General features: G+C 41.3%; 2 protein-coding genes and 1 long non-coding RNA gene across 4 annotated transcripts in view; 2 read left to right on the top strand and 1 right to left on the bottom strand.

Annotated features, from left to right (window-relative positions):
* The window catches only part of LOC127494395 (uncharacterized), a 492,193-nt gene that overhangs the window by 58,029 nt on the left and 407,070 nt on the right, over positions 1-27,094 (top strand). Inside the window, exons 11-17 of the mRNA XM_051860279.1 lie at positions 2,048-2,221; positions 17,030-17,203; positions 20,438-20,611; positions 20,736-20,906; positions 21,196-21,369; positions 26,212-26,385; positions 26,670-26,843. Of these exons, the coding sequence (XP_051716239.1) occupies positions 2,048-2,221; positions 17,030-17,203; positions 20,438-20,611; positions 20,736-20,906; positions 21,196-21,369; positions 26,212-26,385; positions 26,670-26,843 (1,215 nt within the window). The remainder of the gene's footprint in view (positions 1-2,047; positions 2,222-17,029; positions 17,204-20,437; positions 20,612-20,735; positions 20,907-21,195; positions 21,370-26,211; positions 26,386-26,669; positions 26,844-27,094) is intronic.
* LOC127494401 (transmembrane O-methyltransferase homolog) overlaps positions 1-27,094 on the bottom strand; it is a 204,330-nt gene that overhangs the window by 36,726 nt on the left and 140,510 nt on the right. The gene's annotated exons all lie outside the window — the stretch shown is intronic.
* LOC127494409 (uncharacterized) lies at positions 21,894-24,910 on the top strand. The gene is made up of 5 exons (XR_007924859.1): positions 21,894-22,808; positions 23,871-24,037; positions 24,145-24,231; positions 24,345-24,385; positions 24,802-24,910. It is a non-coding gene; the product is annotated as an uncharacterized LOC127494409 (long non-coding RNA).

Genomic DNA, 27,094 nt, shown 5'->3' with positions numbered 1-27,094 from the left:
CGATTTAACGGTGCTGTTTTTCTTTATTGCAGTTCATCATTTAGTGATTAAATCATTAGTTGCAGCACCAGTTTTGAGTCAGAATTCAGATCAGTTTGTTAGAGCTGGTAATCCTGTCACAGAAAGGAGGGTGAGATCTGGTAATTACCACTTATCTTAACATTATATGTGACAGGATTCATGTATTTTAGTGTTTTCGAGGGAGCTACGTATCTGTGATTCTGCTTCCAGCTTTGCAGATGGTCTCGACTAAACGCTTCCTGTAGTTGTTTGAGTGTTTTACGTCACTGTGGAGGAATTTTGGCCAGTTTGTCCCACTCCTCCTTGCAAAGCTGCTTCAGTTCATTGCAATTTGTAGGCGTATCTAGCATGAACTGTACGTTTCAGGTCCTTCCACAGCATTTCAATGGGCCTTAGTTGTGAATTTTATTTTGAGGCCATTTCAAAACTTTTCATATTTTTAAACAATTTTGATGTTGCTTGTATGTTGTGCATCATTCAGAACAAATACTTTCACACTTGTACAGTTTTTGGTAATTGAATCCTTGAAAGTGACAGTGGCTATGTTTACATGCACCAATTTTCGTAAGTCCGAATGAATTGAATCCGGCTGCAGATCTGTTAACGTGTACTCTAAACATAATCAGATTCAAATATCCGTTTATATGTGTTTTACATACATTCAGATTAAAACTTTTGTGCACGCGCTCATATCAATCACACTTGTGGAGACAACCATGGATGTGACACCAACAAAGCTCATCGTTATTTTTGCCCTGTTGGCATACACATTCATAAATCAGCAACGGTTTTCCAACTAAAGACGTGAATGTGAACTTGTGCACTGTGTAATGCGTGTCAACATTGCACTGCGCATGTGCCCCAGAGACTCCTGAACACGATTGAGAAAGTAGTCGGATTCAAGTGTTTACATGGTCATTTTTTGCTGTTGGATTGGTTGATACACCACCCCTTGCAATCTGACTGAAATTTCATTCGGATCGAGCTTAATCGGATCGATTAAAGTGTTTACATGAATATTTTTCAATCCGATTGAACCGTCAATCCGATTACAAATGGATTATTTAGGTGCATGTAAACGTAGCCATTGATGTCTAACATATTAAAGCTCTCTGTGGCTTTTTGTTTGCCTCCATATTCAGTTGTCAAAATATAATTCACTTTAAGGATTTATATTATTCTGGTAATGACTGAATATATCAGCTGAATGAATAACCAGAATAACTGATTAATCAGCTGAATGTTACATTTTCCTCTCTGTTCTAGACTCTCTAACTGCAGTGTAACAGAAGAAGGTTATAAAGCTCTGGCTTCAGCTCTGAGATCAAACCCTTCACACCTGATAGAGCTGGATCTCACAGGAAATGATCCTGGACAATCAGGAGTGAAGGAGCTTGATGATTTGCTACAGGATCCAAACTGTCAACTGAAGACACTGTGGTGAGACGGGATGAAATAATTAAAATAAATTATATGCATTATATGCAACTGCTGGATGTTTTCATTACAGCAGGTTTAGTTGAGAAATGAATTGAATTCAGATTCATCTTCCCTTCTGCAGGTTTTTGAGTCCTGCTGCAGATGAAGCCTGTCAGTATGTGAACAGAGTTGTGGGTAAAAACCCGTTACTCCTGAGAGAGCTGAATCTGAGTGAACATGAACTAGGAGACTCAGGAGTGAATCAGATCTCTGCTCTACTGCAGGATAAACACTGTCGACTCAACACACTGACGTGAGTATTGTTCATTCATTCATAATCTTACATTACTGTTAATAGTACTGTTACTGTAGCTGTTATATTATTTCCTGAGATTAGTCTGAGTTCACTTTATATTTGTGCAACAATTTTCACCTTAGTATTTTGCAATCTGTTGAAATGAAAATGATCTAAATTTCCTGTGTCTGTTTTATTTGCTAATGAAGATGATGTGACTTTACAGAATAAAGAGATTTCTTTTCTCCTCTCTTATTTTCTGTGCTCTCTCTCTCTCTCTCTCTCTCTCTCTCTCTCTCTCTGCTAATGTAGGTTAAGCTGCTGTTATATGACAGATGAAGGTTGTTCTGCTCTGACTTCAGCTCTGAAATCAAACCCATCACACCTGAGAGAGCTGAACCTGAGCGAGAATAAACTAGGAGACTCAGGAGTGAAAAACCTCAGTGATCTACTGATGAACCTACAATTCAAGCTGGAGAAACTAGAGTTAGTATCATTATACTGTACAGCAGTTACAGTGAGATTAAAGTTCACTGTTTAGTTTAAGACAACTGGACTCAAGTCACATCATTTATAACGCTGCACTTTCTGCTGTTTCTCCATCTGAAGAAAGATTCAGAAATACTATTAGTTAACGGCTTGTTACGGATACAGGTTGGCATTTGTATCGTGATGCATCATTTCTAACACATTTGCATCGGTAAAAAACGATTGATTTATATAGAATTATTAGTAGATGCGCTATACTTTTATTATTTAGAAAGTGACCAATAATTTGTGACCAGTATTTCATATGTAGATTGATTTCTCCTCTCTAAACTGTTTCTCACTCGCGTTCTCTCATCACCTCTGCTGCTACATGAATATGACGCATCACAATACTACAGAGACGAGGCGTATCCTGAGAGTCACAGTGAATATAGATTAACATGGCACTACAGTGTTGGTGAAAGGGCCATGCCTTAGAAGTCAGAAGGTACTTAAGTTAATTTATGATTTGCTGTCTGTCTGAACCAGGGGTGTCTAACCTCGGTCCTGGAGAGTTCAGCTCCAGCCCTAATCAAACACACCTGAACAAGCTAATCAAGGTTTGAAAGGTTGTTAGAAAGCTATAGGCAGGTGAGTTTTGATCAGGGTTGGAGCTAAACTCTGCAGGACTGAGGCTCTCCAGGACCGGAGTTCGCCACCCCTGGAGTGAACCAAAGAAATAAAAGTGAACTATGATTTCCGTGATGCAGAAAACATGGACGGAATCGCGGAATTCATTCATAAAAACGGAATTTACTGTATAACGCGGAATGTCACAGAATTTGTCAAATTTTGGATGAATAAAAAGTAGATGGGCACATGATATGGACTAGTGTCTGTGAATATTAAACCGCAAGAAGATTATTTACATGAATCCTGCATGTTCTGCGTGTCTCTGTGTGAATGAACCCGCAAATACGTTTACTAGCCTACACATACTGAAGCACAACAGTGTTTTTTCCAGCATCTGCCATCTGACTATATGACGACATGAACACAAACTTCATCTCTAAAGCTGCTCTGAGAGTCACTTCATGAGCATTTTACCGTTTGAGTAGCATCTGCCTGCAAAACCGGAGGCTGCATTTTCAGGACCGCATTTCTAGGACCCTAGATTTTTAGTGACAGCGCCACCTACCGAATTACAGGACCAGTGACCGCATGTTTTTCTGGAAGATGGACGATATTCAGAGTGTGAGTATCAAATGTGAATCAATTTTTATTTGTTTAACATTAAAAACAATTGTGATGCATTTAATTGCAAAGTGAAGTGATCATGAGTTGCTGAATAGTCTTGAATGCACTTTATAGCCATCATATATTAGCTTCTAATGCTGTAAAACGAATTGTTAGCATATTTGTTTAACAAAACTGTAGCACGACTGACAAGCTTGTGTTGACTTGGTGACTATGGTATGATTAATAATCCTAGCCTGTACAATAACCTGTAGCACTTCGTTTCAAAATCTTGTTATTAAGTTAAAATAATCTTAATGTTTTAACTGTCACGTGCGTGCTCACTGTCAGCCTGCCCAGGTGAAAAAATACTATAGTAAATACTATACTGTATAGACATTGTATAGTACAGTTGCAGAGGTGTTCAGCAGTTTGCATGGTGGTTGGTATGTTAGACAGAGGGATGAGGCGGCAGGCTTTGGAGAATCTGTCTATGACAGTCAGTATAGTTGTGAAGTTGTCAGAAGGTGGAAGGTCGGTGACGAAGTCTATAGCTATGTGGGACCAGGGGCGTTGAGGCAAAGGTAGCGGCTGTAAAGATGGCCAGCAGGAACTTGATGTGAGGGTTTGTGCATGTTGCAGGTATGGCATTGCTTGATGAACTAAGTGGTGTCTTTGATAAGGGTCGGCCACCAAAACCGGTTTTGCAAGAGTTGGATTGTGGCTGTGATACCTGGGTGACCTGATGCTGGTAAGCTGTGGACTTGTTCCATGACATGGAGGCAGAAGGGTTCAGGGACAAAGACTTTCTCTGGTGGACATTCGAGAGGAATTTCGTCTTGAGTGTTTGCTTGTTCTAATTCAGTGATAATATCCCATTGGATGGGAGCGACTACTAGCGTTGATGGAATTATGGTTTCGGGTTGACAGTCAACTTGTTCTCCCTCATGCTGCCTGGAGAGGGCATCAGCTTTGGTATTCTTTGAGCCGGGGTGGTAGGTAACAGTGAAGTTGAAGAGAGAGAAGAAGAGTGACCAACGAGCTTGTCTGGGGTTGAGTCTCTTGGCAGTTCTGAGGTATTTAAGGTTTTTGTGGTCTGTGAGTACAACGAAAGGATGCATGGCTCCCTCCAGCCAGTGACGCCATTCCTTGAATGCGGCCTTCATAGCCAGCAATTCGCGATCACCCACATCATAATTCTTTTCTGCGGCATTGAGCTTTCGGGAGTGATAAGCACATGGATATAGCTTCGGAGGGTTACCTTGTCTCTGTGAGAGGACGGCCCCGAGGCCAGAATTGGAAGCGTCCACCTCTACCACGAATGGGATGTCTGGATCTGGATGACGCTGTAGTGAAGCGCTCCTTCAGCAATTGGAAGGCTTGGACAACTGAAGGTGACCAGGTGAGACGATGATGTCCTTTCTTGACCATACTCGTCAACGGGCTGGCTATCGTGCTGAAGTTTCTAATGAAGCGGCGGTAGAAGTTGGAGAAACCCAGGAATCGCTGTAGCTCCTTGAGTGTTGTGGGTTGAGGCCAGTTGAGAACGGTAGTTACCTTCTTTTCATCCATTGCGACTCCTTTAGGGCTGATGACGTACCCCAGGAAGGCGGTGGAAGTCTGGTGAAACTCGCACTTCTCTGGCATATAGCTGATGTTTGATAAGTCTTTGGAGTACAGCACGGACCTGCTGGATGTGTTCCTCGAGGGTATTGGAGTAGATCAGTATGTCGTCGATGTAAACTATTACAAACTTGTTCAACATGTTCCTGAAGACATCGTTTATGAAGGCCTGGAAGACAGACGGACTGTTGACTAGCCCGAACGGTATAACGAGGTATTCATAGTGCCCAGTAGCAGTATAGAAAACAGTCTTCCACTCATCACCCTCTCGTATGCGGATGAGGTTGTAGGCACTGCGGAGATCGAGTTTGGTGAAGTACTTGGCAGTGCGTAGTTGTTCTAGAGCTGCAGGTACCAGGGGTAGTGGGTATCTGAACTTGATGGTTATGTCATTCAAACCTCGATAGTCAATGCAGGGCCGTAGACCACCATCCTTTTTGCGTACGAAGAAGAAACCAGCAGAAGCGGGGGGACGTGGAAGGACAGATGAACCCCTTTGCCAGTTCCTCCTCAATGTAGTTCTTCATGGCCTCTAACTCGGGTTGGGAAAGTGGGAAGATGCGGCCCTTGGGTGGTGTTGAGTCTGGAATGAGATCGATGGCACAGTCATATGGTCTATGCGGTGGAAGTTGTGAAGCACGCACCTTGCTGAAGGCCACAACCAGATCGCTGTATTCGATGGGTAGATTAGTGACAGCAGGTGGAGGTTCAGCAGTCTGGACAGATCTGACAGAAAGGGGAGACAGGTGAGACAAACAGCTGAGGTGACATGCTTCGCTCCAGTGTGTGATTTGACCATCTCTCCAGGAGATTTGTGGGTTATGGTTGCGCAGCCAGGGCAGCCCAAGGATGATGGATGTTGTGGATGTGGGCAGGATGTAAAACTGGATGGTCTCGTTGTGAAGCAAACCCGTCTGCATGCTGAGTTGCTGGGTGATAGCTGTGACACTGTCAGAGAGGAAGAGCATTCAATTAGAGCAATGCAATGAAGTTGTGCAAAACCTTGGGACATGAAGTTCCCCGCAGCACCTGAGTCCAGCAATGCAGTGGTTGTTATCTGCTGATTATTGACTGTGAGAGTTATGGGTATGGCGACACACATGTCTGGATCTGGTTGTTGTTTAATAGCACTCACCGGCCACGGGTTCTTAGGACTGGGACGGGCAGGACAGGCATTTCTCATATGACCAGGGTGACCATAGTATAGACAGAGACGCTGTATGATTCTACGATTTCTCTCCTCCTCAGAAAGATTATAGGAGTTCACCTGCATGGGTTCAGTGGCATCAACAGCAGTGGGAGGTGACGATCGAATGCTGCGGTGATGACTGGATTTTCTGGATCGGATGAGGTTATCTATGTGAATAGTCAACTCGATAAACTGGTCCAGGTCCCTGCCCTCATCACGGCAAGCGAGTTCCGCCTGTAACTCATGAGACAAGCCTCTGTGAAACCCAGTTGGTTTGTGCAGCGAGCGTGCGGAAAGCGAGTGCATACTCAGCTGCCGTCTTCTTCCCCTGGGTAAGCTCCATAAGCTGATCACCTGCCCCTTTACCCTCGCTGGGGTGATGATAAACCTCTCGGAATCGTCGCATAAAAGCTTCAAATGAAGGAAAAGCAGATCCATCCTCTCTCCAAACCGCCGTAATCCACTCCAACGCTTTACCAGTAAACAGCGAGCAGAAGAAAGCGATCTTTCCAGCCTCAGTGGTGTACATAGTGGGTTGTTGACTGATAAAGAGGGAGCATTGTAACATAAATCCCTTACATTTCGTTGGATTGCCGTCAAAATTTTCGGGGAGTGACAGGCGGGGGTTCCCCGGAGACGGCGTCTCTGCCGCGTGTGTAATGGCGGCCACAGCAGGTGGTGGTGGCGCCGTGGGTGCGGTGGTGTGGAGATACTGTAGGGACTTTACCAGCTCCTCCGTGAGAGAGGTGAGTCGGTTCAACTGGTGCTGATGGGCACCAGTTGAACTGGTACCGAGTTGGCTGGCCTGAGCCGACATCGTGGCACACAGGTGATAAAAAGCCGCTGGATCTTGGCATGGCGAGGTCTTCTGTAACGAGTCGTCACACAAAGCGGGATCCATAAGCAGGCTTTTATTAACAGATCTCGTGGTCAAACAGGGGCAGACAGGTATGGCAGGGATAAGGCAGAATCGTGGTCTTTAAACAGGCAGTAGATCAGGGCAGACAGATATCAATCACAAGTCCAGTAAACAATAAATAGTCCAAGGGCAGGCGGCAGAGAATCGTAAACGGGGATCAAACAGGTTCAATAACAGGCAGACAGTCAGAATAATAAACGCTCAGAAATGCACACCGTAGCAATACAAGACCTCGCGATGATAGAGAGGTTGAGTGAAGCTTAAATAGTCCTGGTAATGCACATCAGCTGGGTGTGGTAATCAGCGCCAAGGTACGGGGCTTGTGGGAAATTTAGTGAGTGTAAGTGAGTGTGTGAGTGTCAGTATTCTGGTGATGGCGCCCTCTGATGGCCAGAGGAGGGAATCACAGAGTTCGTCTCTGTGACAGCTTTATTGACATGAAAGTTTCAAGACCCTTTCTTCCAACAGCATCAAAATAAAATTTTTCCAAATCTTTGAACAGTATGCAATAACAGTAATATGAACATTAATTGGTATGAAGATTGATACAATTATTTTTGTATCGTATATAATGTGTGTGCTCTGTGGTCACTAAGATCTTTTAAATATGAAATTTAAAATTAGAGAGTTGAACATGTTCAACTAAATGTTCCTTATTTCATTCACTTCTCTCTCTCTCTCTCTTAGGAGTCAGTGAAGAGATTGTCGCTGAAGTTCTTCTGTGTGGTTCACGTCATGAACAAATTTGTTTTTGTGTGTTCAACTGTTGTAATATATTATTTTATAAAATATTCACAATCTTAAATCTACCCCCAGAGTCATCCTTGTGTTTTCCCTCTGTGCTTGAAAATGTGGTTGATCTAGTGATTGAAAAGCTATACCATGATTCCTTGTTTATTTTACTTGATGAGTTATTATATTATACTAGTTAGTCACAATAATTACTCAACATTCAGCTCTTAGCAACCAGGTTTAATTGCAAGAATGAAAGTAGTATTTGGGTGTTATAAACCTTTAAAAACCTCTGAAACTCTAAGTAGTTAGAATTGGGTGAAAATACTGCCTTGGTGGCGCTTTTTCCGGTCCTCCAAAACTAGGGTCCTGGAAATGCGGTCCTGTCACTGCGGTTCTCCGATTCGACAGGTGGCGCCGTCACAAAAAAAAACTAGGGTCCTAGGAATGCGGTTCTGAAATTGCGGTCTCCAGTATTGCAGACAGATAATATTGGTTTAATTTGAGAAAACTATAGAGTACCTCAGAGATGACGTGTTTTTGTAGGCCAACCCGGAAGTTAGCGGCGCACGGGTTCCCTCGATCGAAAGCCTATGCATTTTTCCCACAGACTTTTGGAAAATTGCAAAAAATAAGTTCTGTGTTTAACAAAGGGTTATGACACTGTAAGGCCCGCCCAATCAGCCCAACGGCGGTTTCCCACCGGACGGGGAAGGTTTCTTGCACGTTCGGTCTTTTCAGTGTGGCAAAGTAGTTTAATTCCAATTAAACTATTATCTGACTCCATTTTATTATGACCTTGAATTTAGGTGAGAATGCCAATTGATTATTGACTATTTATATGATAATTTATCTAGACATTTGATTATTCTATTTAACTCTTTACTTTTATTGTACTTGTTCATTCGGTTCTCAGAGTCGCACAGGGTCCTCGCACCAGCTGTTATGCGGGCCCACGATCACAAACTCGCCAGCCTGATCAATAACCAGAGCTTATGGCTAAAGCAATTTAACAGTGCTGCCCACGCTTGCTATTGTTCAAAGGTACCCATGTAGCCCCATACAATCGCCTATATAACAACTTAGTTAAAGCTCAGACAATAATCAGGGGTTATGACCAGTACTATGAGGTAATGTCGCCCCTTGATAGTAATTTATCTGGCCCCATGTAGTTAATAATATAACTATATAACAACTTAATTAAAGCAGAGGCAATGACCAGAGGTTATGACCAGTACACCTTTGTCTAGCCCCATATAGTGAATGCAATTGCATAATAACTTAGTTAAGGTCAAGCAGTTAGTCAGAAACCTAGAATCTCGCCAGATGTGCCCCATGCTCCATACAATCCGAGATCTAGTATGTACTTAACCCTGGTCGCAGATTTGCGGTAACAATGGATACATCGTAATCTACTGAAGTCAATAATTTCAGAGTAAGTCAGAATAAAGCCAAATATAACAATTTATTAGTCAGGTAAATGTATCATGCCAATTACATAATCAATTCAAAGATGATCCATACAAAACATCAAATGCTCGGAAATAGAGATGTATACCTGACATTAGGAAAATACACATTGCTGAGTGTCCTGGACACAGCAATGTGGGCTGATCTGATTACAGAATCGTGCCCTGAGCCTCCTGCAACATCTCTTTAAATACTCAGACCAAGACAGAAACTTCTTTCAAATGGAAACATGAGTTCACAATGGGAATTTGCATTAATCAGGGTCCTAGACTGAGTAGTTTACACCTTTTGGGGACAGAAGGCCATTTGCATGAAAGACCCTGTCAAAGTGGACACACCCATTACAGAGAGCAAAATATCTCTAAAATCTTAAAAACTTTATTACTGTCACGAATGTGGCTCCCTCGGCTCTTCCTCCGACCCGCCGGAGGGAGTCATCACCGGAATACTGATCAGTTCTCATTCGGACTACGTTTCCCATGGGCCCTCATTCCTGGGACTGATTGCACACACACCTGCACCGCATCACACTCACACTATTTAAGACACACACACACACACACGTCGCGAAGTCTTGATTTGCTGTGGTGATCATTTCTGAGCGTTTTTCTGTGGACTGTTTACCTGTTACCGATTGGATTGTTTATTCCCTGCGACCCTTTGCTGCCTACCCTGATCTTTGCCTGTTTCCTGGACTGTGATTGTTTGCTGCCTGCCCTGATCCTTGCCTGTACCCTGATTCTGTTTGTCTGCCGCCTGCCTCGACCTTTGCCTGTTCCTGTTTATGCCTCTGCCTTTGCCCTGTCTGCTCTGTAAGTCCTTTTAAATAAATTAGCTGCAAATGGATCCACGTTCTGTCGACCCATCATTACAGAAGACTTCGCCACACAGCGATCCAGCAGCCCTCATGCAGATTTCATCTGAATTAACTGCCCAAGCCAACCAGCTTGCGGTGCATCAACATCAACTTAACCGCTTAACTTCCCTTACTGAAGAGCTGGTGAAGACGCTTCAAGGCCTCCGATTCAGTCCTGCCGAAACCGCCACGCCGCCGCCCACTGCTCCCGCCCATCCAGGCTTCGTGGCCTCCCCTGCAGTCAATCCTGGCCTAGCGCTCCCAGAAAAGTTCGACGGCACTCCAGCCAGATGTAAGGGGTTCCTTCTCCAATGTTCCCTGTTCATCAACCAGCAACCGTCTCTGTATCCCACCGAATCCAGTCGGATATCGTTTGTGTGTTCCTTGCTCACTGGCAAAGCACTGGATTGGGTCACCGCGGTGTGGAGAGATAACAGCCCCGTGTTTTCCTGCTTTCAAGATTTCCTGCGAAACTTTAAAGAAGTCTTTGAACATCCCGAAGGGGGCAAAAGCGCTGGCGATCAGTTACTTTCTCTCAGCCAAGGTAGACAAACAGCAGCCGAGTACGCGCTGATATTTCGTACTCTGGCCGCTCAAACGAACTGGGTTGAGGACACTCTAAAGCTGTTGTTCCGAAGGGGCCTAACACTGGAACTGCAGGCCGAACTCGCCTGCCGGGATGAGGGTAGCTCGCTCAACGCTTTCATTGAACTGACCATTCACATTGACAACCTGCTACGAACCCGACGCCCAGTCCGGCAATCCGCCTCAGCCAGTCCCGCTCTGGAATCCATGCAACTCGGCTATACCCCACTACTTCCCGAAGAGAGAGAAAGGAGACGACAACTACACCTGTGTCTCTATTGCGGTCAGGCTGGCCATGTCAAGATCGATTGCCCCGTACGACCTCAGTCCTCCATTACCAAAGCGGTGAGTTCCCCACATCACTCTAACTACTCTACCAACTGCTTCAAAATTCCCATTCAAATTACCGTTAATGGCCAAAGTCTATCCACTCACGCCCTACTGGATTCTGGAGCTGCTGGGAATTTCATGTCAGACTCATTCATCAATGATCATAACATCCCTTTAACAGACTGTAATTCCCGGTTGACAGTGGAGGCGCTAGATGGGAAGCCCATCGGCGGAGGCAGAGTGTCTCATATCACCGCTGAGCTCGCCTTGCAAGTAGGAGCCCTTCACCAGGAACAAATCCACTTCTACGTTATTCACTCACCCAACAACCCTGTAATCCTTGGCCTACCATGGCTTAGAACTCACAACCCTCACGTTTCCTGGAAAGACGGCCAGATTGTGCAATGGGACGTTAACTGCCGTAAAAGGTGCTTGAAACAAATCTCTCCCCTGCCACTTCAAGCTGCTTCGCTCCACGATTCGGACTCTGGAAAACTTAACATACCCGAAGAATATGCTGATCTGGCTGTGGCATTCAGTAAAAACAAATCCACCGAGCTACCTCCTCATCGACCCGGTGACTGCGCCATCGACCTGCTGCCTGGTACCACGCCTCCCAAGGGCAGGATCTTTCCCCTGTCACAACACGAGTCAGCGGCAATGAAAACCTACATCGAAGAGGAGCTAGCCAAAGGATTTATCCGCCCGTCCACATCACCAGCAGCATCCGGGTTCTTCGGACGGAGACGGAGGTTTAAGACCCTGTATCGATTACCGTGGATTAAATGACATCACCGTCAAGTTCCGGTACCCCTTGCCTTTAGTTCCTCCAGCCCTTGAACAACTCAGACAAGCCGCATATTTCACCAAGCTGGACCTCCGCTGTGCTTACAATCTAATCCGCATCAGAGAAGGGGACGAATGGAAGACAGCCTTTTCCACAGCCACTGGCCACTACGAGACCCTCGTCATGCCGTTCGGGCTGTCCAACAGTCCTTCTGTCTTCCAATCCTTCATTAACGACGTCTTCCGTGACATGCTCAATCGATGGGTCATAGTCTACATAGATGACATCCTCATCTACTCCCGCTCTTTTGAGGAACATGTTCAGCACGTACGGGCAGTACTTCAAAGACTGATACAACATAAACTGTATGCAAAAGCTGAGAAATGTGAATTTCACCAAACCTCCACAACCTTTCTGGGTTACGTTATCAGTCGTGAGGGCGTGGCCATGGATGACAGTAAGGTGAGGGCGGTACTGGAATGGCCACAGCCTCGCACATTGAGGGAGCTACAACGGTTCCTGGGGTTTGCCAACTTCTATAGACGGTTCATACGGAACTTCAGCAGCGTCGCAGCCCCATTAACGTCCATGACCAAGCGGCAGTCCTCGCGTCTCATCTGGTCCTCGGAGGCAGTACAGGCTTTTCAAGAGCTAAAGGAGCGTTTCACCACAGCACCCATTCTCCGTCATCCAGACCCCGAACTCCCTTTCATCGTTGAGGTGGACGCCTCCAGCACAGGCATAGGGGCTGTCCTTTCCCAGCGCCAAGGTAACCCAGAGAAAATGTACCCCCTGTGCCTTTTACTCAAGGAAAATGTCGGCGGCAGAACGTAATTACGATGTGGGCAATCGGGAGTTACTGGCTATGAAAGCAGCTCTGGAGGAGTGGCGTCACTGGCTGGAGGGAGCAAAACATCCATTCACCATTCTCACGGACCATAAGAACTTGGAATACCTGCGTTCCGCCAAACGTCTAAATCCACGGCAAGCCAGATGGGCTCTGTTCTTCACACGCTTCCAGTTCATGGTAACTTACAGACCAGGCTCTAAAAACACCAAGGCAGACGCACTGTCAAGGCAGCATGAGGAGGTGGAGCGGACAGAGAAAGTAGAGAACATAATCCCTGACGCCTTGCTGCTCGCTCCAGTTCAATGGGACATTATCACAGAAATCACACATGCTAACGAACAAACCGCTCCTCCTCCAACATGTCCACCGGACCGCACCTACGTCCCAGCACCGCTTCGGGACAGGCTACTTCATCACGTGCATGACTTCCCAAGCTCAGGTCACCCGGGTGTTACAGCCACTGTCCATCTGCTACAAAACCGGTTCTGGTGGGACTCTATGTTATCCGACACCACCCGCTTCATCACCAATTGTTCTCTCTGTCAAACCACCAAAGCATCACATCAAGCGCCAGCTGGATTGTTACAACCACTACCCATTCCACAACGTCCCTGGTCTCATATAGCCATTGATTTCGTCACTGATCTCCCAGAATCACAGGGCCACACCACCGTGCTCACAGTCATCGACCGCTTCTCAAAAGCATGCAGACTTATACCACTGGCCAAGCTACCCACTGCATTCGAGACAGCCGAGCTTCTGTGCAAATATGTATTCCGCTTCTATGGACTACCTGAGGACATTGTGTCGGACAGGGGCCCACAGTTCACATCTCGAGTCTGGTCCTCCTTCTTTAAGAGCCTCAACGTCAATGTCAGCCTCACTTCAGGGTATCATCCAGAATCCAATGGCCAAACAGAGCGCATGAATCAAGAATTAACCAGATTTCTACGCACATACTGCCAACACAACCAAACTGACTGGAGTCGTTATCTGCTCTGGGCGGAATACGCCCAAAACTCCCTCCAAAAACCTGCCACGGGAGTCACACCCTTCCAATGCATCCTGGGCTTCCAACCTCCATTATTTCCCTGGTCTGGGGAACCATCCAATCTACCGTCTGTTACTGATTGGATGCAAAGAAGTGAGGAAACTTGGGACCAAGCTCACCATCACTTACAACGCGCCGTAAGAAGGCAGGAGATGCAGGCCAATCGTCACCGACGCCCCAACCCCCAGTATGCCGTGGGACAATGGGTCTGGCTGTCCACCAGAGACCTTCGGCTAAGACTTCCATGCAGAAAACTCAGTCCCAGGTTTGTAGGGCCCTTTCAAATTATCAAACAAATAACTCCAGTATCATTTCGTTTAGATTTGCCTACTAATTACCGTGTCTCTCCCACTTTTCATGTTTCGCTGTTGAAACCCTCCGGGGGTCCGAGAGAGGAGCCAGAGGGAGCCGAGGTCCGCTCCCCCCCACCCTTGATGATCGAAGGCGAGGAAGCCTATCAAGTACGAGAGCTGCTCGACTCCAGGCGCCGGGGTAGGAGACTACAGTACCTAGTCGACTGGGAGGGGTTCGGCCCGGAGGAGCGATCCTGGGTCAATGCGGATGATATCCTGGACCCCTCACTCACAGAGGAATTTCATCGGACGCACCCGGAGAGACCGGCCCCTCGTCCACGTGGTAGACCCCGGCGTCCGCTTCCTCGCGTCTGGAGCCGCTCACAGGGGGGGGGCTCTGTCACGAATGTGGCTCCCTCGGCTCTTCCTCCGACCCGCCGGAGGGAGCCATCACCGGAATACTGATCAGTTCTCATTTGGACTACGTTTCCCATGGGCCCTCATTCCTGGGACTGATTGCACACACACCTGCACCGCATCACACTCACACTATTTAAGACACACACACACACATCGCGAAGTCTTGATTTGCTGTGGTGATCATTTCTGAGCGTTTTTCTGTGGACTGTTTACCTGTTACCGATTGGATTGTTTATTCCCTGCGACCCTTTGCTGCCTACCCTGATCTTTGCCTGTTTCCTGGACTGTGATTGTTTGCTGCCTGCCCTGATCCTTGCCTGTACCCTCATTCTGTTTGTCTGCCGCCTGCCTCGACCTTTGCCTGTTCCTGTTTATGCCTCTGCCTTTGCCCTGTCTGCTCTGTAAGTCCTTTTAAATAAATTAGCTGCAAATGGATCCACGTTCTGTCGACCCATCATTACAATTACCTTCTGGTTTACTTCTGTGGGAATGAGACCTTTGTACCAGTCGCACTGAGACATTTCAAATGATACCAAACATGTATAGTGTTGTATGATAACTGTTCACATTAAACCATATAGATTTTGGGTGAATTTCAGGTCATCTCTGCATGTAGAGAGAAGAGGGGGTCCAGGAAAGGAGATGTAGATTAAGGCAATGCTGAGGTGTGATCGAGTCAGTGTGATTGCGTCTCGGATGGGGATGCTAATTTTGCAAGAGAGAGTTCAAATGTTAATTTCCTTTGTTTTCTCAAAGAGTAGCCCTTTCTTGGTCCAGATAGTCCAGCATCAGTCTTACAACACTTACACGTTTTGTCTATCAAGATAATCTTTACAAGTTAACACAACATTTATACATTTTGAAGCCTATATAAAAGTCAGAAGTCCGATATAAAAAGCTAACAGTATCAACACCACCAAGCTTCCTCAAACTTTATTTAAAAAACAGCTTTATTTAAAAACATGCTCGCTGATTATGATCTGCGCTGTGTATGAATACTTATCCACTTTTTCATGAGAAATGCTGTCCAAATGTCCTGTTTGTCATGATGACATCTAAAGTCCCCACCAAAGGAAGTAGTCCCTTTTAGCAATTTGTTAGCAACCGCCGTTTTTAAGACACAATAAAGGTTTTAAAAAAATCACAAGCGGGTTATAACTGGTGTGTTTTATGTCATAGATCAAAACGTGAAAATATTTAGAGGCTGTGTTAACCACAGACCTTATTTCAGGCGATTTAGCAAAAACCCATTCAAAAAACCCATTGACTTTAGGGTGATGGAACCGGAAGTCCTAAAATGCTAACTCGCTTCCGGGTTTTGCCTACAAAAACACGTCATCTCTGAGGTACTCTATTGTCATAACATATACACAGACACAGAAACTTCAAGATCACGGCAACCCGTCAAAATAAAAGTTTGGTTTAACTTCTGACAGAAATATAGCCATATATTATTACTATGCACTACTAATATATTACTATTGTACAGTATAATGTATGTCTTAATGTAATATTACTACTACTACTACTACTATTAATATTAATACAATACTTTTTGTAATAATCATATTATCCATGTTTTAATTTTAACAGTAAAAAAAAAAAACTTAAAAGTGTGCAGCACTTTCTTTGCTAAAAAATGAAAGGATTTATTTAAATTTCATTTGATTAAAAATAAATGAACGTTTTATGCCTACATTTGATTACCAGAAAAAATTAAAATACACAGCATAGAAAAAAACACAGCGCCCTATTATTGTAAACAAATTAATAAATTAAGTTGGGCCCTACATATTGAATTGCATCGTATCATTTTTTTTTTTCATTGCATCGTATTGCATTGAAGTGCATTGTGTTGAATCGAATCTAAATCGTATTGCACCGCGCCGTAATAGGGGTGAATCGTATCGCATTGCATCGATAGTGGCTTCATATGTATCTTTAATGTATCATATCGTTGGCTATGCATCGAGATGAGTATCGCATCGGCCTCAGTTATGGAGATGCACATCCCTTGAACAGACTAAAAACAGTGTAACAAATGACAGTAGATTATTCTGACAGAGTTACAGTTATACTGGACTAATGCTACTTTTCACTAAATCTTAATTTATTGAGCAAAATCGTGTATTTAGAGGTTGTAAACTACACTTTAAAATGACTTAAAATAATTTGATTCATGTACAAAATTTTCTTCCACTGAAAATGTGAAATCTGTCCATATATATGTATACTTCTCTATTGTTTCTATATTGATCCTATATATTAATCTCCAGTGATAAATTCACTTATTTGTGGAGTGAGGACGGATCCAGACTCGGATTGTAACTAGTGTCCTAAAATGCTTCTGTCTTGGTTTGTTCATATCATGAAGTTTCCATGATTTTGCTGGTGTATTAGTGACTGTATGACATTTATTAATGATTCATTTAACTCACACATGAACTGAACATGGATTTGAGTCATTTTCACTTTCTGTCTTCAGTCTGATTTACTGCAGTATTACAGAGAAACAGTGTCTCATCCTGACTTCAGCTCTGAAATCAAACCCATCACACCTGAGAGAGCTGAACCTGAGCTGGAATATACTAGGAAACACAGGAGTGAAGCACTTATGTGACGTACTGAAGGATTCACACTGTAAACTGGAGAGATTGAGGTCAGTAACATTCACATTGTAGCAAATTAGCTCAAAATAAATATGAATAATTAATCATAACTAGTTATAATTAATTATAAATATTTGGATCAGTTAATAAAATTAACTTATTGTAATAAAATTAATATTACAATCAATTAACCTGTTGTCCAATGAACACACAGTGTTAATTGTTTATTAATTCTAAGAAATGTTCATTTCCAGGTTATGGGAAATAACAATCTTATTGTACAGTACTACTCAGAGCCTGTAGTCAGGATCTGCATGAATAGGGACTCCAGTATATGAGCGTGAAACACGGACAACTGTACGTGTGACATAAACAAGACTTTATTAACTAGACTAAACACTTAATTACTCTAACATTCACACACATACATGCATACAGTTTACAGTTTAGCCTTTGCTGATATTGTCTTGATGAAAGAGAACCAGTTAATATTCAGAGGATCTTTGGTGAATGGAAGGTCTTGGCCGAAGCCTGGCACAAGCTTGGGGATTCCTTAGAAGCTTCTAGCTTCTCACAGCATCATCTTAACATCAGCATTTGTCAGTGAAAGAGAGAAGAGAGCTTGATCTTGTGATCAGTGAAAATAAGGGGTGAAGATGTCACATCCTCTGAAGGTGTCCGAGCCAATAAGGAGTTGCCCCCTCGGAGGGAACTTTACGAGTCTTTGTGACTTTGGCAGGATATTAGCATAAGAAACTGGATTGGATGAATGAGAGAAGAACCTTCTAGATTCTTATAATACTAATGTGTCACAGAGTTAGTAACATGTAACATAATTTACCAAATAGGAAACGAAAGTTGGAGTCCGTAGATACCAAACATGCTACCAATGTAATTTCAGTTAACTGTACATTTGCAACTCTTGAACATTAATACCAAAATAGTTCAAAGGAGAGAATTAATACTTAGAATAAAGCCTATAAAAGGAAAGTCATGAGATGGGAAAATTGGATACATTTTTATACATTTCCCAGGTGGTTATATAGAGAATACACAGGATTAAGAGAGTATTCGTCCTTCTCAGAAAGAATGAAGTCAGAGTCACTAGTCTCTGCAAAATTCTTTCTGATCGTAAAAGTACCATGTATCTGTAACAGGACACCTAGTTCTGCCTGTGTGTTGCAGTTTTAGGGGGATGGGTTCACAGAACTTTGATAGAGTGAATTTATGGGTGATTCATTAAATATAATGAATAATTGTGTGCCTGATTGGTCCAGACGCTACAACATACAAGAATCAAAATGCTTAAAATCACTTCAACAGTTTAAACTAAAACACTTTATACTCAATATCTCATGAAGAGTCTGAGTTCACATTATATTTGAGGTGAAATGAAGATGATGATCTCATTTCCTCTGTTTTATTTACTTATGAAGATGATGTGACTTTACAAAATAAAGTGTTATTTTCTTTTCATCTCTCTTATTTCCCACTCTCTCTCTCTCTCTCTCTCTCTCTCTCCTAATGTAGTTTAAGCTGCTGTGATATGACAGATGAAGGTTGTTCTGCTCTGACTTCAGCTCTGAAATCAAACCCATCACACCTGAGAGAGCTGAACCTGAGCTGGAATGATCTAGGAGACTCTGGAGTGAAAAACCTCAGTGATCTACTGATGAACCCACAATTCAAGCTGGAGAAACTAGAGTTAGTATCATTATACTGTCCAGCAGTTACAGTGAGATTAAAGTTCACTGTTTAGTTTAAGACAACTGGACTCAAGTCACATCATTTATAGCGCTGCACTTTCTGCTGTTTCTCCATCTGAAGAAAGATTCAGAAATACTATTAGTTGATACTATCAGTCTGTCTCAAACTCTCTGTTTAGTTCCTGTTTTGAAGCCCCTCCTTCCAAAATACAACATGTGCTCTGATTGGTTAGTTGGCCCCATGTGTTGTGATTGGTGAACTGCTTAGAGCGTGTTCTGGAAATGTCACAATGGCATAAATTTTGCCATATCAGTTCGAGCTTGATTCAGACCCTGAGAATGTTTACAAACAAGAGGATTTAGTAGTCAGAATTCAGATCGTTCTGTTAGAGCTGGTAATCCTGCCACAGAAAGGAGGGTGAGATCTGGTAGTTGTCATCACTTATCTTAACATTATATGTGACAGGATTCATGTATTTTAGTGTTTTCGATGGAGCTACGTATCTGTGATTCTGCTTCCAGCTTTGCAGATGGTCTCGACTAAACACTTCCTGTAGTTGTTTGAGTGTTTTACGTCACTGTGGAGGAATTTTGGCCAGTTTGTCCCACTCCTCCTTGCAAAGCTGCTTCAGTTCAGTGCAATTTGTAGGAGTATCTAGCATGAACTGTACGTTTCAGGTCCTTCCACAGCATTTCAATGGGCCTTAGTTGTGAATTTATTCAGGCCATCCCAAAACTTTTCTTATTTTTAAACAATTTTGATGTTGCTTGTATGTTGTGCATCATTCAGAACAAATACTTTCACACTTGTACAGTTTTTGGTAATTGAATCCTTGAAAGTGACAGTGGCTATGTTTACATGCACCAATTTTCGTCAATCCGAATGAATTGAATCTGATTGCAGATCTGTTAACGTGTACTCTAAACATTGTAATCAGATTCAAATATCCGTTTATATGTGTTTTACATACATTCAGATTAAAACTTTTGTGCACGCGCTCATATCAATCACACTTGTGGAGACAACCATGGATGTGACACCAACAGAACTCATCGTTATTTTTGCCCTGTTGGCATACACATTCATAAATCAGCAACGGTTTTACAACTAAAGACATGAATGTGAACTTGTGCACTGTGTAATGCGTGTCAACATAGCACTGCGCATGTGCCCCAGAGACTCCTGAACACGATTGAGAAAGTAGTTGGATTCAAGTGTTTACATGGTAATTTTTTGCTGTTGGATTGGTTGATACACCACCCCTTGCAATCTGACTGAAATTTCATTCGGATCGAGCTTAATCGGATCGATTAAAGTGTTTACATGAATATTTTTCAATCCGATTGAGCCGTCAATCTGATTACAAATGGATTATTTAGGTGCATGTAAATGTAGCCATTGATGTCTAACATATTAAAGTTCTCTGTGGCTTTTTGTTTGCCTCCATATTCAGTTGTCAAAATATAATTCACTTTAAGGATTTATATTATTCTGGTAATGAGTGAATATATCAGCTGAATGAATAACCAGAATAACTAATTAATCAGCTGAATGTTACATTTTCCTCTCTGTTCTAGACTCTTTAACTGCAGTGTAACAGAAGAAGGTTATAAAGCTCTGGCTTCAGCTCTGAGATCAAACCCTTCACACCTGATAGAGCTGGATCTCACAGGAAATGATCCTGGACAATCAGGAGTGAAGGAGCTCGATGATTTACTACAGGATCCAAACTGTCAACTGAAGACACTGAGGTGAGACGGGATGAAATACTTAACAAAATAAATTATATGCATTATATGCAACTGCTGGATGTTTTCATTACTGCAGGTTTAGTTGAGAACTGAATTGAATTCAGATTCATCTTCCCTTCTGCAGGTGTTTGAGTCCTGCTGCAGATGAAGCCTGTCAGTATGTGAGTGAAATTGTGGGTAAAAACCCGTTACTCCTGAGAGAGCTGAATCTGAGTGAACATGAACTAGGAGACTCAGGAGTGAATCAGATCTCTGCTCTACTGCAGGATAAACACTGTCGACTCAACACACTGACGTGAGTATTGTTCATTCATTCATAATCTTACATTACTGTTAATAGTACTGTTACTGTAGCTGATATAATATTTCCTGAGATCAGTCTGAGTTCACTTTATATTTGTGCAACAATTTTCACCTTAGTATTTTGCAATCTGTTGAAATGAAGATGATCTAAATTTCCTGTGTCTGTTTTATTTGCTAATGAAGATGATGTGACTTTACAGAATAAAGAGATTTTTCTTCTGTCTTATTTTCTGCTCTCTCTCTCTCTCTCTCTCTCTCTCTCTCTCTCTCTGCTAATGTAGGTTAAGCTGCTGTGATATGACAGATGAAGGTTGTTCTGCTCTGACTTCAGCTCTGAAATCAAACCCGTCACACCTGAGAGAGCTGAACCTGAGCGAGAATAAACTAGGAGACTCTGGAGTGAAAAACCTCAGTGATCTACTGATGAACCCACAATTCAAGCTGGAGAAACTAGAGTTAGTATCATTATACTGTACAGCAGTTACAGTGAGATTAAAGTTCACTGTTTAGTTTAAGACAACTGGACTCAAGTCACATCATTTATAGCGCTGCACTTTCTGCTGTTTCTCCATCTGAAGAAAGATTCAGAAATACTATTAGTTAACGGCTTGTTATGTGTATCAGTAGAAAGAGCATTAAACTTTAAAGCATTTGAAACTTTGTGGATATAAAATAGTTTTATACTGAAATCTGACAAATCTTTGCTTTGAAACAATACAGAAGTGAGAACAGACTAGGGATGGTAAGATTCACTGATTCGCATCGGTGCATCAGCATTAAAGTTAAAGTGTGTGTCGGATACAAGTTGGCATTTGTATCACGATGCATCGTTTCTAACATATTTGCATCGGAAAAAAACGATTGATTTATATAGAATTATTAGTAGATGCACTGTAATTTTATTATTTAGAAAGTGACCAATAATTTGTGACCAGTATTTCATATGTAGATTGATTTCTCCTCTCTAAACTGTTTCTCACTCGTGTTCTCTCATCACCTCTGCTGCTACATGAATATGACGCATCACAATACTACAGAGACGAGGTGTGTCCTGAGAGTCACAGTGAATATAGATTAACATGGCACTACAGTGTTTGTGAAAGGGCCATGCCTTAGAAGTCAGAAGGCACTTAAGTTAATTTATGATTTGCTGTCTGTCTGAACCAGGGGTGGCTAACCTCGGTCCTGGAGAGTTCAGCTCCAGCCCTAATCAAACACACCTGAACAAGCTAATCAAGGTTTGAAAGGTTGTTAGAAAGCTATAGGCAGGTGAGTTTTGATCAGGGTTGGAGCTAAACTCTGCAGGACTGAGGCTCTCCAGGACCGGAGTTCACCACCCCTGGTCTGAACCAAAGAAATAAAAGTGAACTATGATTTCCACGATGCAGAAAACATGGACGGAATCGCGGAATTCATTCATAAAAACGGAATTTACTGTATAACGCAGAATGTCACAGAATTTGTCAAATTTTGGATGAATAAATCAAAAGTAGATGGGCACACTTAAATCAAATCATGATATGGACTAGTGTCTGTGAATATTAAACCGCAAGAAGACTATTGACATGAATCCTGCATGTTCTGCGTGTCTCTGTGTGAATGAACCCGCAAATACGTTTACTAGCCTACACATACTGAAGCACAACGGTGTTTTTTCCAGCGTCTGCCATCTGACTATATGACGACATGAACATAAACTTCATCTCTAAAGCTGCTCTGAGAGTCACTTCATGAGCATTTTACCGTTTAATTGAGTAGCATCTGCCTGCAGAACCGGAGGCTGCATTTTCAGGACCGCATTTCTAGGACCCTAGATTTTTAGTGACAGCGCCACCTACCGAATTACAGGACCAGTGACCGCATGTTTTTCTGGAAGATGGACGATATTCAGAGTGTGAGTATCAAATGTGAATCAATTTTTATTTGTTTATCATTAAAAACAATTGTGATGCATTTAATTGCAAAGTGAAGTGATCGTGAGTTGCTGAATAGTCTTGAATGCACTTTATAGCTATCATATATTAGCTTCTAATGCTGTAAAACGAATTGTAAAGCATATTTGTTTAACAAAACTGTAGCACGACTGAAAAGCTTGTGTTGACTTGGTGAGTACGGTATGATTAATAATCCTAGCCTGTACAATAACCTGTAGCACTTCATTGTAAAATCTTGTTATTAAGTTAAAATAATCTTAATGTTGTAACTGTTACGTGCGTGCTCACTGTCAGCCTGCCCAGGTGAAAAAATACTATAGTAAATACTATACTGTTTTTGTACATTGTATAGTATTTGTATAAATTAGTAAATTGTAGTATACTGTATAAATTATAGTATTTACAACACTTTGTTAATGAATCCTTCAGCATACTGTAGTATACAGTGAACTGATAAACTGTAATAAATACTGTAGTATACTTTATTATTTACTACAGTAAACTGTAGTGTATATTGTAGTATCATATACCCTATAGTTGTAGAAAACTTAGTACAGTATTGGGTAAAGGTATTTGTTTATATTACTATAGTGTTGTTACCACAGCAAATACAGAATTACCACAAATTAATTCAAGTACTTTACTATAGTATGGTTCAAAAAAACTATAGTATTTACAATAAATTACTATAGTATTTTTTCACCTGGGCATGATTACCCTACAATACATGTTATGAGCATGTCTCTTCATTTTGACATTGTTTTTATAATGTTGATTGAGGCATTTGACGTTTTTAATAGTCAGACATAACAGAGAGATCATCATAATAATAATACCGCGTGTGATATTGTGTCATGTACTGTGTTCTCTATAAGTGATTTCAGTGCAGCCAATATATGACAAAAGAATAATAAATAAATTGGTCAAGTACTAGGCTTAGGCCTAAATTATGTCTATTTATTTATATGAAATGAACTTGAATGAATGTTTTATTTGACCAATTGGACTCTCTCTTTTTCAAGAAACACACAATCCAAGAAGGAAGATCCTTTCCTGGACTATAGAGATGCACCACATGCTGCAAGGAGTTCCTCTGCCCGTTCTGCAGCTCTGCTTTGTTTCACCCAACAAAGTTGAGCAAAGTGAAATCCCATTTGGAGAGCCATTTCAAACGCAGTTTTCCATGAAGGTAACATTTGCAAACATTCTTTTGGGAAATGCAATGTTATGATTAATTTAATTTGACCTCAATTCCTAGATCTGTGTATATTTCAATGAACAATTTTCTTTTGATAGACCATCATATATGGTCTGGCTGGGCTGCAGAATTTCTCTGCGGGATGTTGAGAAGACCTTCTTCTCTGGTCTGGATTATCATCACAGGTAAGAGTAGAAAATGTAATTTTTTTTACACAGTGTCCAATGCATCATTTTTTAAGCATTAACAGTATTTCTGTTAACCCAGCAGTGATTATGTTCTCCATTTACTATTTCAGTGAAGTGGAAGAAAAGAGAAAAGAGGGGAGAACATCTGTTGGTAGGTAGTGCTGCTGCATACTTCACAATCTGTGCTTTAAATATTTAAAGGTCAGGAAAGGTCATGTCAATAACATGTTATTTCTATTCAGATTTCTTGCATCTCTCTATTATTATTTTCTCAGTTCAGAGGGACTTTATTGACATCAAAGTTTCAAGATCCTTTGTTCCCACAGCATCAAAATAAATTTTTTCCAAATCTTTGAACAGTATGCAATAACAGTAATATGAACATTAATTGGTATGAAGATTGATATAATTATTTTTGTATCGTATATAATGTGTGTGCTCTGTGGTCACTAAGATCTTTTAAATATGAAATTTAAAATTAGAGAGTTGAACATGTTCAACTAAATGTTCCTTATTTCATTCACTTCTCTCTCTCTCTCTCTCTCTCTCTCTCTCTCTCTCTCTCAGGAGTCAGTGAAGAGATTGTCGCTGAAGTTCTTCTGTGTGGTTCACGTCATGAACAAATTTGTTTTTGTGTGTTCAACTGTTGTAATATATTATTTTATAAAATATACACAATCTTAAATATACCCCCAGAGTCATCCTTGTGTTTTCCCTCTGTGCTTGAAAATGTGGTTGATCTAGTGATTGATTGATTCCTTGTTTATTTTACTTGATGAGTTATTATATTATGCTAGTTAGTCACAATAATTACTCAACATTGCAGCCTCCGGTATTGCAGACAGATAATATTGTTTAATTTGAGGACACTATTGTCATAACATATACACAGACACAGACAACCCGTCAAAATAAAAGTTTGGTTTAAATTATGACAGAAATATAGCCATATATTCTTACTATGCACTACTAATATATTACTATTGTACAGTATAATGTATGTCTTAATGTAATATTACTACTACTACTATTAATATTAATACAATCATTATTGTAATAATCATATTATCCATGTTTTAATTTTAACAGTAAAAGAAATAAAATAAAAGTGTGCAGCACTTTCTTTGCTAAAAAATGAAAGGGTTTATTTAAATTTCATTTGATTAAAAATAAATGAATGTTTTATCTCTCCATTTGATTACCAGAAAAAATTAAAATACACAGCATAGAAAAAAAACACAGGGCCCTATTATTGTAAACAAATTAATAAATTAAGTTGGGCCCTACATATTGAATTGCATCGTATCATTTTTTTTTTCATTGCATCGTATTGCATTGAAGTGCATTGTGTTGAATCGAATCTAAATCGTATTGAACCGCATCATAATAGGAGTGAATCGTATCGCATTGCATCGATAGTGGCTTCATATGTATCTTTAATGTATCATATCGTTGTCTATGCATCGAGATGAGTATCGCATCGGCCTCAGTTATGGAGATGCACATCCCTTGAACAGACTAAAAACAGTGTAACAAATGACAGTAGATTATTCTGACAGAGTTACAGTTATACTGGACTAATGCTACTTTTCACTAAATCTTAATTTATTGAGCAAAATGTGTATTTAGAGGTTGTAAACTACACTTTAAATGACTTAAAATAAATTAATCATGTACAAGATTTTCTTCCATTGAAAATGTGAAATCTGTCCATTTAAATATTAACTTTTCTATTGTTTCTATATTGTTCCTATATATTAATCTCCAGTAATAAATTCACTTATTTGTGGAGTGAGGACGGATCCAGACTTGGATTGTAACTAGTGTCCTCAAATGCTCCTGTCTTGGTTTGTTCATATCATGAAGTTTCCATGATTTTGCTGGTGTATTAGTGACTGTATGGCATTTATTAATGATTCATTTAACTCACACATGAACTGAACATGGATTTGAGTCATTTTCTCTTTCTGTCTTCAGTCTGAGTGGATGCAGTATTACAGAGAAACAGTGTCTCATCCTGACTTCAGCTCTGAAATCAAACCCATCACACCTGAGAGAGCTGAACCTGAACAAGAATATAATAGAAAACACAGGAGTGAAGCACTTATGTGACGTACTGAAGGATTCACACTGTAAACTGGAAGGATTGAGGTCAGTAACATTCACATACAAGAATCAAAATGCTTAAAATCACTTCAACAGTTTAAACTAAAACACTTTATTCTCTATATCTCATGAAGAGTCTGAGTTCACATTATATTTGTGTAAAATTTTTCACCTTAATGATTTGTGATCTGGTGAAATGAAGATGATGATCTCACTTCCTCATTTACTTATGAAGATGATGTGACTTTACAGAATTTTTACTTTTTTTTTTTCTCTTATTTTCTGCTCTCTCTCTGTCTCTCTCTGTCTCTCTCTCTCTGCTAATGTAGGTTAAGATACTGTTGTATGACAGATGAAGGTTGTTCTGCTCTGACTTCAGCTCTGAAATCAAACCCATCACACCTGAGAGAGCTGAACCTGAGCTGGAATAAACTAGGAGACTCTGGAGTGAAAAACCTCAGTGATCTACTGATGAACCCACAATTCAAGCTGGAGAAACTACAGTTAGTATCATTATACTGTACAGCAGTTACAGTGAGATTAAAGTTCACTGTTTAGTTTAAGACAACTGGACTCAAGTCACATCATTTATAGCGCTGCACTTTCTGCTGTTTCTCCATCTGAAGAAAGATTCAGAAATACTATTAGTTAACGGCTTGTTATGTGAATCAGTAGAAAGAGCAAATAAATTTTGTGGATGTAAAATAGTTTCATGCTGAAATCTGACAAATCTTTGCTTTGAAACAATACAGAA

This window comes from Ctenopharyngodon idella, chromosome 14, assembly GCF_019924925.1.
Source record: "Ctenopharyngodon idella isolate HZGC_01 chromosome 14, HZGC01, whole genome shotgun sequence".
In the NCBI taxonomy this organism is placed as follows: domain Eukaryota; kingdom Metazoa; phylum Chordata; class Actinopteri; order Cypriniformes; family Xenocyprididae; genus Ctenopharyngodon; species Ctenopharyngodon idella.
This window is presented reverse-complemented; position numbering and strand designations above follow the sequence as displayed.